This window comes from Macaca thibetana, chromosome 18, assembly GCF_024542745.1.
Source record: "Macaca thibetana thibetana isolate TM-01 chromosome 18, ASM2454274v1, whole genome shotgun sequence".
Lineage (NCBI taxonomy): Eukaryota > Metazoa > Chordata > Mammalia > Primates > Cercopithecidae > Macaca > Macaca thibetana.
Window position 1 is genome coordinate 25,261,633 of NC_065595.1, and position 12,832 is coordinate 25,274,464.

Genomic DNA, 12,832 nt, shown 5'->3' on the forward strand with positions numbered 1-12,832 from the left:
GCTGACCCCTACCCTGGCCTGACCATCGTCTGTCTGGCTTCCAAGCGTACTGCGTATTGACCCTATGGGTGTTTCTCTTACTTCAAGCATTTAAATGTTGTTTTGCACCAATATCTTAATCCCGGAAGAGACTTCAGAGGACCCAGTAAGAGACGTACTTCCACTCGTAGTTTGCAAAAGCACACTTGCAGAGTTGCTGCTGCCAAATCAACTTCTGCTGAAACAAATATTTAATAGAAGCCATAGCTGCTAAGAGGATTTATAATAAAATGGAAAATTCTTGGCATATTCTGTCAATTTCATTGAAGATTAAAGGACTTTGTAGTGTCCCCAGAAGTGATCTTGTTTCAAAGTGATGCTCTCAAATATGCAAATTCTTTGTTTTTTTCCAGCCTAGGTCATTGTTAGATTTTAAATATTTTGTTGTTGTTATTGTTTCTCTCCAGGGAAGCCAGTCTTAATATAATGGAAACATCTCTGAACTTCTAAAAGACCAAGGTTGGAGTTTTAGCTCTTAATTTTACTTCATCTTGGGTAAGTTAATGTCTCTATGGGAGTGGAGTCTTGGCTTCTTATCAGTAACAGAGGATTAATAATCCTACCTCACAGGGCTTTTTATTATAGTTTACTTATTGGTTATTTACTATTTATTATAGTAAATAATAATTATAGGCTCACTTTACATATTTCTTACCCCAGACCTGGATCAGTCAAGAAGTCCTAGTTTCTTTTTAGTAGGATATGATATTCAAAGACTACAGTCTGGCAATGAGGGATGCTAACCACTACTATTTCTAGGTTTATCGGTGAATAAAGGTAGAATATATATTATTTTAAGGAAAAGAAATCATTATTTTCTACCTCCTGGGTTCAAGTGATTCTCGTGCCTCAGCCTCCCAAGTAGCTGGGATTACACACGTGTACCGTGCCCAGCTAATTTTTGTATTTTTAGTAGAGACGAGGTTTCACCATGTTGGCCAGGCTAGTCTCAGACTCCTGACCTCAAGTGATCGGTCCACCTTGGCCTCCCAAAATGCTGGGATTACAGATGTGAGCCACCATGCCCAGCTTCACCTAACATTTTTGTTCTTTATTTTATTTTTTCTTTTATGCTAAATAGCTTGATTCTTCATGATGTTAACACAATTACCTGTTGGCTTTATTCTACAGTGCGAACCTGTGTACATAAACACACACAAACACAGTTCGCAGTTCAAAATAGCAATACCAATATTTCCACTAATAATATTATGAGTGAATATTTGTTCAAGATTGTTTTGCTGTTCTTTTTGTTCTTAGAATATAGAGCAGGGATCGATAGTTCCTGGTATGTCATTTTTAATCACTTGAATAATTCTTGTGGTTACAGAACTTGATATACAGATATATTTATTTGTTTAATTTATTTCATTTCACCTTTATTTTGGACGATTACTTTTTCTGTCAATTTTATTTCATAGTTAAATAAAATATATACGTGGTTTAGTATTAAAACCTTAAGACACAGATTTCTTCCTTCCATTCCTATTTCCTACCCTTCTTGTAGAAAATATGATATTATATATTCTGTTCTGCTCTATGCTTTTTCATGAGATAATAATACATCCTAGTGATGACTCTTTAGCAGTTGATAGTTTATTTAATCTATCCTCTTCTTGTTGGCATGGGGTTTTTCCAGACTCTTACTATTAGTTCTCCTAATAGTAAATCACCTTCACGGACTATGTATGAAGATACAAACACACACAAAAAAATATAATGTTGTTATAATTGTATCATGTTAATTCTACATTTATTATGTGCTTACAATGTGCTAGACTATCTATAAACCTCATTCCTTTTTACAGTCTGAGATTTTAGATTTTTCCAGTCTGAGATGATACTGAATAAAAAGAGAAATTTCAGATTTACCTTCTTAGATTATTTAAATGTGAAATTTTTAATTCAAGATTCCTTCAGATGATATGGCTTTATATGAAGTTAATTCCTGGATTTATGACTATATACAGATACCAATGATTTATAGCTTTTCTGCTATATTTCACCATAGTGATAAAACAACTTATTTCAGTTTATGAACCATATAATCATACAATCAAAACAGTCTGTTTTGCTTAGCTGATTTATGTTTTCTTAAAGCCAGAATTCACGATGACAACGGTGACAGTGACCACAGAAATTCCGCCAAGGGATAAGATGGAAGATAATTCTGCCTTGTATGAGTCTACGTCCGCTCACATTATTGAAGAAACCGAGTATGTGAAAAAGGTATGTGGGTAGCAGAAATCATTAGTATGATATGATTTTTAAAGAGAAATTCCAATATGGGCTGGAGGACTTTGTTTCCCTCTCCATAGAACATATGTAAAGGAACAACTCTAATTTGGCAAAGGACACTCTTCCTAGCTGAAATTTAAACCCATGTTTAGTCATTTCTCTTGAGGATATGAAACTGTTCCTACCCTTGGAGTAAAATAATTTTCCTCACTCAGTAAAATTGAATAATGGGCCAGGAGGGTTCAGAACACCTATCAGCACTTAATTTGTCCCTCACTATTCACCACTGGATTTCCTACTGTTTTATAATGTTTTCCAGTGGTTTCACGAGTGTTGATCGTGTTCCCAAGTAGATGTTTACATTTCCTGCTGAGTTGGTGCCTCTCGTTACCTTGTTCCTTTTCACAGTTCAGGGTAACTATTGTCAGTGACTGCGGGTTGGCATGTCACTTCATTAAACGTGTGAAGTCTTATGAGAATCCAAAATGATAATGGCTGACAAGAAATATATATTCTTAACTGTTTCTTACAACAGACATGTATTAAGCACTTAAAATGTGCCAGAGTAGGCCAGGTACAGTGGCTCATGCCTGTAATCCCAGCACTTTGGGAGGCTGAGGCAGGTGGATCACCTGAGGTCAGGAGTTTGAGACCAGCCTGACCAACATGGCAAAACCCTGTCTCTACTAAAAATACAAAAAAATTAGCCAGGCGTGGTGGTGGGCGCCTGTAATCCCAACTACTTGGGGGGCTGATGCAGGAGAATCACTTGAACCCAGGTGGCAGAGGTTACAGTGAGTGGAGATTGCACCATTGCACTTCAGCCTGGGTGACAGAGTGAGACTCTGTCTCAAAAAAAAAATTATAATAATAAAAAATTTAAAAATGTGCTAGAGTATAAACCTCGCTCCTACTCTCACAGTCTGACAATCTAAGAGGATACTGAATAAAAAGAGAAATTTCACATTTTACCTTTTTGGATTATTTAATTAAATAATGGACAAATTCTGGCATAGTTTATAACTTGCTCAGATCAATTAATTCCATCATCTTTGAGTGTCTTGCAACTCCATAGGTCATCAAGACATGGGGCTTATATTTCATGCATAAATGCATGTGATCTCTCAGTAATTATTCTGTAGTAATTACTTAATAGTAATTATTTTGTAGTAATTACTAGGTAGTAATTATTTTGTAGTAATTAGTAGATAGTAATTATTTTATAGTGATTACTAAGTAGTAATTGTTTTATAGTAATTACTAAACAGTAAATTAGTACTAAATTACTAAAAAGACAAAACAAAACTAAATAATATTAAGTACTAATTACTAAATAATAACTGTTTTGGGGATAATATTTACTTAAGTGATGTGTTTTAGATTTGTCTGAGAAAGAGTTGTAAAGACCAAATGCTTACTTTCAGCAATCCAAACAATATTAGCCTAAATGCAAGTTAGGTTGATGGTGGCAGTTATTTAAATCTGATATCAATATATATGTATTACTTTCTAGGTAATCAGGTACCCTGTAACTGGTATTGAGAAAAAACTTTCGGCATTAAATGCCTTTGAAACGAATTAATTTTTTTTTCCTTTTCTAGATTCGAACTACTCTGGAAAAGATCAGAACCCAAATGTTTAAAGATGAAATAAGACATGACAGTACAAATAACAAACTAGATACAAAGGTAATAATTTCCTGCAGAAGATTAGCATAAAGCCATTTAGACTTTTTAAAGTAACTTTTTGGGCAATTACTAAGTTCATTGAAGCTTCAAAGGATGAGTGTTGAAATATTTCATGCATATCTAAAGATGTTAATGGCCATATGTGTGAAATGTTTAACCACAAATGTTATGAGATCAAATTGGAATGGCTAGGCCTTACTTGAATATGTTAAACAAGGCTTACTTATCGAAAGTAAATGAGAACATGTTGGTCTAGCCAAGATTCATGACAGCAACATTTCCCAATGACAGGCAGAGCTTTTAGTCTCACGTGGGCCACACGAATAGACATACACAGTTGAAGCTTTTAGGCCTGAGTTGAGTGAAGACTTTGTCAGATAAATAGTTGATAAGCTTGAATGTACTCCCTTCCCCAACATCAGCTTTATATACCTCAGGTCGAGCAATCTGCACTTAGCTTTGCCTGGATTACACCAAGCTAAACCACATCTGAGCCAAGTGTACTTCATCAGTGTTGTCCACTATAAGCATGGCCACAGAGTCCACCATAACGTGGGGTATGATGCATAAATGTAGTCATTTTCATCACCCTCAGCCTCCCACACTAACATAACTAGCTTCCATTATTATTTAAAGTACTTCTAAACTAGAAAACAAGGTTATGTTTAGGAATGAGAGGGAAGATTAAAAAATTCAGTTTGGGCTATGTTGAGCTGCCTGTTAGACCTCCAAGTAGATGCCCATTCCCAATGTTGAGATGTTAGGAAGAAGAACCATCCCAGGAAGCTGAGATCAGGCTGGTGGATTAGAAGGAACAGGAGATTTCAAAGCTCTAGGGTAGAGCCTAGATGCTGCATTTCTAACAAGCTCCTGTTGATGCTGAGCTGCTGGGACTGTAGACCACACTTGAGAGTACTCTCTAGATTATCATGGCGAAGTCTCTACAGGGCCAGAGGGCTGGTGATTTGATGTGTGGTTGATCTGCTCACCTTTTGTGGTTTGAAGCTACTCCTGTCAAGGCCACTGTAGCAGGAGTCACCGAAGGCAAATGAAGAGAGGGTTTCAGAAGCAGGGCGGGACACCCCTGTCAAATGCTGTCCATGGGCCAAGGAAATTGAGGACCAAATGCCCACCATAGATAGGAGGAGCTTCCTAGTAATGTTGACATTGTGTTGCTGTGTGTCTGCCTCAGCCACCTCAGTCCACAGAAGGTCAGCAGATCCACCACGCATCAAAACATCAGCCCTCTGGCCCTGTAGAGATTTCACCATAGTGATCTGGGGCCTTGCTACTCTCAAGTGTGGTCTGCAGTCCGAGCAGCGCAGCATCACCGGGAGCATGTTAGAAACGGAACATCTAGGCTCTACCCCAGACCTGATTCAGAATCTGCATTTTTTAACCAGATCTATCACCCAGTAATTCATAGGCATATTGAAGTTTGAAAAGCACTGATCAATGATCTTTGTAGCCATCTGCCACTGCTGATAATCTACCTTCTACGAGAGTTTTTTCTGTCAAATATTCTTTAACAAATTAGAAAAGAAAATAATTCCTACTTTGTATATGGAGAGTAGAAATATGCACTAGGGTCTGGACTATAAGAAACCAAATTGTGGCAGAGTTATGGTGAGGGAGGATGTTATCCACATACACTATGTTATTTTTGTTATTTATTTCTACAGTCGTAGTTATTATATTATAGTGAAAATATTATATATTTTGTTGTTAAACAAACTGGGATTCTAATTCTGGTCTGGCAGTTATTTTAGGTATAACCCTAGGTGTGTTCGTTAAACTTTCATCTTCAAATTCCTCACCTGTGTAAAGGGCCTAGTGCCTTCCAGTGTTTTCAGTATTCAGACAAAGGACTGTATGTAAAACATGTAAAAGATGAGCAGGCACATAACAGGTGTTTAACAAATAGAAGTTGTTATTATAATTGTAGGGTATGTGTAATTGTGAATAGTTTCTCTGTTTTGAAATAAATTGAAAGAACAGAAAGAGCACACAATAACTATTCAAGAGGCTGTGCCAGGAGCTCTCCCACTCCTTTGCTGCAGAAACTTGGGCCCTGGTCCTCAGTTTCTACATCTGTAAAATGGACAGGTTAAGTTAGATGGTTTATTATTTCTTTTTCACCTCCGTGTGTCCACAATTCCAGATGATATTTATGTTCCAAGTGTATTTTCAGTAAGCTAGAGCTTACATCAAGTTATAATGGCAGTGCCATTCAGTTCTGATATCTCTGATTGGAAATTTAATATGAGGTAATTACAGTGAAGCATCACCAAACATTGACCATTATGTATTGTAACTGTCAGGTCTGACTGTTAGTCTATAATGCAATGTAACAAAAATGTAATTATGTCAACAACTTAGATTTTTAAAAAATGTCTGGCCTTGTGGACATTATTTATCTCCTAAAAAGCACTTATCAGTATATTTGAAACTATAGAAAATATAAAAGTTAAAATGTCATTCTACCTCTTTCAATATAAGAATCTGTTCAAATTTGAGCAAATATAGAAGACAGGTGCTTCCAGAATTTCTCATTGATATTTGAGATTCAAAAGATGTTTATTTATGCTGACCTGAAGCCTCTTTGCTATACGTAATACTAAATGATCATTACTGTTGTCAAAGCTTGTAGAGGAAAAGATAGTTAGGTCTATGATTGTCATTTGTCTGTTTCAGCACTGTGGAAACCTTCAACAGGGCTCTGATTCTGAGATGGATCCTTCTTGTTGCAGTTTGGATTTGCTCATGAAAAAGATAAAAGGAAAAGACCTACAGCTCTTAGAAATGCACAAAGAGAATGAAGTATTGAAAATCAAGGTATGACTGTTAGAAGTTTCAAATTCTGTGTTTTGAGCCTTTGCGCTAATAAGATGGGTTGTTAGCATTGGTGGCTCTGTAAAAGCAGAGAGATGTGTACACACATCCATAGGTCCATCTGTGTGTTCCCTTACATAGAGAAGCATTTTTATATTTCACAAATCATATCTCACTGTTTTATTTTTGAGGCTTCTTTTGTTATTGAAAATATCTCACAAAAGTTCAACAGTTATACAATTTCAGTCATGCAAGATGACTAGACATCTACTGCATAACATTATGCCTATAGTTCACAATACTGTACTGTACACACTTAGTAGATCTCATGTTAAGTGTTCTTACCACAATCCACAATACATTTTTAAAAGTGTGTTCATATTTAATAAATATTAATTATAGCCTTCATAGTCAGATGCCACAATATTTTTTAAATTTGTCTATGGCTGAATGCTTTTGATTTTCTTCTTTAAGGTTTATTTTATATGCTGTCCTGCAATGAATATCTTGATAGGGAAATCTTTATAGTCATTCTTGATTGTTTCCTCAGGTTAAATCCCGGAAAGATTCACGACATTTTAGCATTATTGTCCTCAATACTTTAACCTTGTCCCACTTCTATTTCAGGAAGATACACTTTTTAACACTGTTATGGACATTAATGATAAAAGGCTTGCAAATAAGCGTATAAGCTGACAGAGCAGCATAGAGTTATCTGAACAGTGAGGACTATCACTGCAGGGCATTACTGTGCACAGAGCTCTGGTTTGGTTTGACTATGGCAAATCTGCCTTTTCAACAGCCCCTCTAAATAAGGAGTTTCTCCTTTTACATTTTCCTCTTACCAAATAACAGTGTCTTCTCTCCTATCCATTGTCTATGAGGCTGTAAAAGGTATAGTTATACCCTTGGTGTTCTTAATTGCCCATCAAACTGTTCTGCCTTTAAAGTTTTTTGTTGTAAATGTCAGAACATGCATAGTGACCTTTTTTCTAGCTGGAAGCCTCCAGAGAAGCAGGAGCAGCAGCTCTGAGAAACGTGGCCCGGAGATTATTTGAAAACTACCAAACACAGTCTGAAGAAGTGAGAAAGAAGCATGAGGACAGTAAACACTTACTCCAGGTACCAAACACGCAGCTTGTCTATGGGAGAACTAGCCCCCACCCTGAGCTGTTCAAGTTCATCTTTCTGGAAGAGTTAGAAATGAAACAAGCAATGGCCAAGTGACTTGGCAAAAGACTTGGGAAAGGAGCGGTGTGCTAGTCTTTTCTGCCAGTTTCCCTCGCCCCTGCTTAGCCCGACACCCCCAGATGTTGCTGAGCTGCTGTGTTGCAGTTGTTGCCCGATCCCCCATGAGCACAGGTGGGAGGGAGGCAGTGCCACCCTGCCTGGAAATCTGGGCTGGCCCTGCGGAGCCTGACTGGTAACCTCTCTTCGGGTTCTGCCATTGACTTGCTAGATGACCCAGACTGAGCCATTCTTCCTGTCTGGATTTGGGTGTCCTTGTCTCTAGAATGAAAGAGTTGGGCTAGACAGATGATTTCAAAATTGTTTTGGACTTAGGATACATACTTTGGGTTATAGAAAATAGAAAACAAAATATGTATCTATATGTTTGCGGTCACGCCTGTAATCCCAGCGCTTTGGGAGGCCGAGGCGGGCGGATCACAAGGTCAGGAGATCGAGACCACGGTGAAACCCCGTCTCTACTAAAAATACAAAAAATTAGCCGGGCGCGGTTGTGGGCGCCTGTAGTCCCAGCTACTCGGGAGGCTGAGGCAGGAGAATGGCGTGAACCCGGGAGGCGGAGCTTGCAGTGAGCCGAGATCGCGCCACTGCACTCCAGCCTGGGCGACAGAGTGAGACTCCCTCTCAAAAAAAAAAAAAAAAATATTTTTAAAATATATAGTTATATATAATAAATTATATTATATATAAAGTATAATAAATAATATATAATATATAAGTTATATATTTTTATATTTTAATATGTAAATATATAAATTTTAAAAATAAAAATGTACATACACTTATACATGTTCTTTTTTGTTCATTTGTTTTTAAATCTGAAGTGTATACACTAGGGCCAATAAAATCTGTCTGAAAAATATATTCTAGAACTGGAGAAGTCAAAAAAGTGTGTGTATGCCTGTATGTGTGTGTTTGCCAAAATTAAAAATATAAAACAGCTAATAGGTAAGTTCACTCATAATAGTTTGGGGCACCCAGGTGTCTGTCAGCTCAGGCTGTAGGAAGGTCCCCAGGGGAGTACAGTAGGAAATTCACTGCCTAGGTGACACCCTTTCATGCATCAAGCTGTGGTAGTGATGGTTGCATACTCACATGCATGCAGGGTGCAGATGAAGAACATAAGCGGGAAGCTGATGAGGGTGCTATGCTATGGGGGGGGGCTTGTGGGGACAAGAAGCATGCATCCCTGTAATGTGGGCTCAGCACTAGCCTGGAGTGAACTGACTGAAAGGCGCGCTTGGTACTTACAAAGGAAGCCAGACACTTATTTTTCCCTGTGAAATGTCAAGCTTTGTTAAATACACATGCGGAAGAGTAACAAGTTAGTCGACACAGTCCCGCTGTAGCCTATTACCTGCTAGATGGAAACTTCTCTCCTATGATCCCTCAGCACAACCCCTGCTCTATGCCTGTGAAGTAGCACGGTGACACGCTGAGGAGAGTTATTCTGATTTTATGACACTTTCTGATTAAAAATAAAAAGTGTTTTAATTGAACCTGTATGGTTTTTTTTGGTTCTGGATAATAATTGTTGAGAAAAAGTCAACAATGTTGCTTTTGTTAAATTAGCATCTTTCTCTCGTGTATCAATTCAGAAAGTATGCTTTATGGTAACAAATGGAAGCATTCTAGGAAGGATATTTATGTTTATTATAATATTAATTCTTGATTTAATGTTGTGGTAGTCTATCAGGGTTATTTTGAAGGAAACACTGAAATCAAAAAGAGCAATTCTAAGCAAGTATGAATTCTGAATTTTTTTGGCTAATTAGAAAATTGTAGAAAGAGGTAATATGTGTATAGGTTTAATAAAAACAGAGTTTTCACAACACAACTGTTTCTCTGACCATAGGTTAACAAGCTTGAAAAAGAACAGAAATTGAAACAACATGTTGAAAATCTGAATCAAGTTGCTGAAAAACTTGAAGAAAAACACAGTCAAATTACAGAATTGGAGAACCTTGTACAGAGAATGGAAAAGGTACAGCCCTGGAGAATTAGAGGATTTTCTTACTGACAGGGTTAGGATGAGAATGAAATAAAATAATACCAAAATAAATAGGATATTAAATTAAATAAGATAATGCTAAGTGAAAGTATTCTTTACAGTATTTGCCCTTAGGAAGCATTTAATATTAATTTTCCCTTAAACATTTCATATGATCTATACTGTAGTGATTGACTTACCTTTCTGCAAATACTGTAGTCATATCATCATTTGTCACTTTCTAGGAAATACACGACTTAGAAAGGGGAACCAGGTGAGGCTGTGAATGCAACTAATGGAAAAGAGCACAAAGTCCATCTACTAGGAGTATTAATATAGCAGGTCCCTGTAATCACAGCATTTTTATGTATCAGAGTCAGTGCAGTATCCATTTTTGATCACCCAAGTCTACTTTGTGTTTGTAAAAACCTATGGCTGCACTAGGAGAGATACAGTTTACATTAAGAAAAGCCATTCTATAGAAATTGGAACTTTAAGAAGGCACATTTAGAGAAGAGTAATAATAGAATAAAAATTTGAAAATATTTCATGCCATGTTCATTTAACTAGCTAGCATTCCAAATATACACAAAAGGTGAACACGTAAATTTGTGTATGTATGCCTTAGAATTTAGAGCTTGGACAAATCAAGGAATATTATTTTTTAATAGCAAAACAAAGAGAAAACTGGCATCTCTGAAACTGAATTGGGAATAGAGAAAAATATAGGCTTTGGATACTAGTAAATATTGCCCAATACATTTTTTATATTTATTGTATTTGCCTCTGTTATTTTTAGCTTTAATTTGTTTTATGAGTCTGCCTGGGTTTATGCCATTTCATAAATATCATTTCAAAAACATCACATTTCAATATTTAGGTTTCTTATCAAAGGAACTTTGATTTGTTTAAAAATATTTCCCAAGAATTTAAAGTTTTATGACATTGTGATTTGGTTGAATTCGTAGTCTTGGTGAAGGACCTATGAGGAAATCATAAAAATTAAATATGCCCATTATCAAGTGGCTCTAAGATAACAGTATTCAGCTGCATGTGTATTATGTGGTAGGTCACTGAGTGTTATACTTTAGCAGAATCACTGGGCTAGAATATCCTTAAGCAATTAGTTTATCCAGGCATGACAGTTTATAATTATGCTGTTTTGGAAAAACTGTAATATTTGGATGTGTACCTGGTAGTGGCAGAATACTTGATCCTATAATAAACAGCTTAATAAAACTAAGATAGCACAAAGAATGTTTGCATTAAGGAAAGAAAGACAATTCTGGGAAACGAATAGAATTGCTTAACCAAACAGATTGATTAACCAGCTTGAAATTTAAGTTTAGTGTAGAGCTCATGCCATCTCAAACCCAGTAATATTGGGTCAGGTTTAGTGCCCCCAAATTAACAAAAGAACAGGCTGGGCACGGTGGCTTATGCCTATAATCTCAGCACTTTGGGAGGCCAAGGTGGGTGGATCATGAGGTCAAGAGATCGAGACGATCCTGGCCAACATGGTGAAACCCTGTCTCTACTAAAAATACAAAAATTAGCTGGGCGTGGTGGCAGGTGCCTGTAGTCCCAGCTACTTGGGAGGCTGAGGCAGGAGAATCACTTGAACCCAGGAGGAGGGAGGTTGCAGTGAACCGAGATTGTGCCACTGCACTCCAGCCTGGTGACATAGCGAGACTCCATCTCAGAAAAAAAAAAAAAAAAGAACAGTAGAAGATAATTTCTATTTCCTAGCGATCCTAGGAAATGTATACTAGATGTTAGTTCATCTCAGAGTTCTGGGGTATATTTACTTGACTGTTTACTAAACAAATATTTGAACACCACCATGTGTAACAGAACTAGGGGCTGAATATATATTTGTGAATGAACCCGTCTCTTTTTGTGGATATGACAATGTAGTATATCTGGATTGTGTGAGGCTCAAGGAACTTCCTAAATCTCCCTTTCTTAATTCCTCTATGAGTCCTTTAGGGAGGCTGAAAGCACAGTCAAAGGCAGAGGAGTATGCCCTAGAATAAGGTTCAGTGACTCAGATCCTGGCAGGACATTCTTGGGAAGTGATGGCCTAGTTCCTGCCCTGATAATAACTCTTAATAGTGGGCTGTCTCCAGGAGATCTTGGACAAAGGAAGTAGACAGGATGCGCATGACTTAGTAAGGCCATGCAGCAACCTTCCAGAATAATTCAGTGACTTTCTAAAGTGCAGCCTACTGGAATCTCTGGAGGGTGGAGGTAAGTGGGGATGATGTGGAGGGGCAATGTGCAGTTTTATTTAAAGTAAAAGATGGTTTAGGCCAGGTGTGGTGGCTCATGCCTATAATTCCAGCATTTGGGGAGGCTGAGGCAGGAGGATCACTTAAGGCCAGGAGTTCGAGACCAGCCTGGCCAACATAGTGAAACCCAGTCTCTCCTAAGAGAACACAAAAATTAGCTGGGCATGGTAGCACGTGCTTGCAGTCCCAGCTACTCTGGAGGCTGAAGTATGAGAATCACTTGAACCTGGGAAGTGGAGGTTGCAGTGAGCTGAGATGACGCCACTATACTTCAGCCTGGGTAATAGAGCAGGACTCTGTCTCAAAAACAAAACAAAACAAAACAAAGCAAATTGGTTTTAAAATACTTTATATTTGTGAAACAAGCAAATAAATAAAACTATAAGGAACAAAGTTGGGCAACATCTTGGTTTAAAGAGAGACTGAGGAGACAGGCTGTGAGGTAGGGTGTCTCAGGGAGGGAGTGTGGGCCAGAATAAGGGCAGGGTGTACTGGGCCTTTTGTAT

At 37.6% G+C, this 12,832-nt stretch overlaps 1 protein-coding gene across 4 annotated transcripts in view; it reads left to right on the top strand.

Moving 5' to 3' along the window:
* CCDC68 (coiled-coil domain containing 68) overlaps nucleotides 1–12,832 on the top strand; it is a 56,408-nt gene that overhangs the window by 13,481 nt on the left and 30,095 nt on the right. For 2 of the 4 annotated variants that reach the window (XM_050767863.1, XM_050767864.1), the window contains exons 2-7: nucleotides 447–534; nucleotides 2,140–2,268; nucleotides 3,879–3,965; nucleotides 6,660–6,800; nucleotides 7,794–7,919; nucleotides 9,901–10,029. In XM_050767863.1, coding sequence (XP_050623820.1) covers nucleotides 2,152–2,268; nucleotides 3,879–3,965; nucleotides 6,660–6,800; nucleotides 7,794–7,919; nucleotides 9,901–10,029 — 600 coding nt within the window. In that variant the 5' untranslated portion in view covers nucleotides 447–534; nucleotides 2,140–2,151. The remainder of the gene's footprint in view (nucleotides 1–446; nucleotides 535–2,139; nucleotides 2,269–3,878; nucleotides 3,966–6,659; nucleotides 6,801–7,793; nucleotides 7,920–9,900; nucleotides 10,030–12,832) is intronic. The other 2 variants (XM_050767865.1, XM_050767861.1) reach the window with 1 other exon arrangement.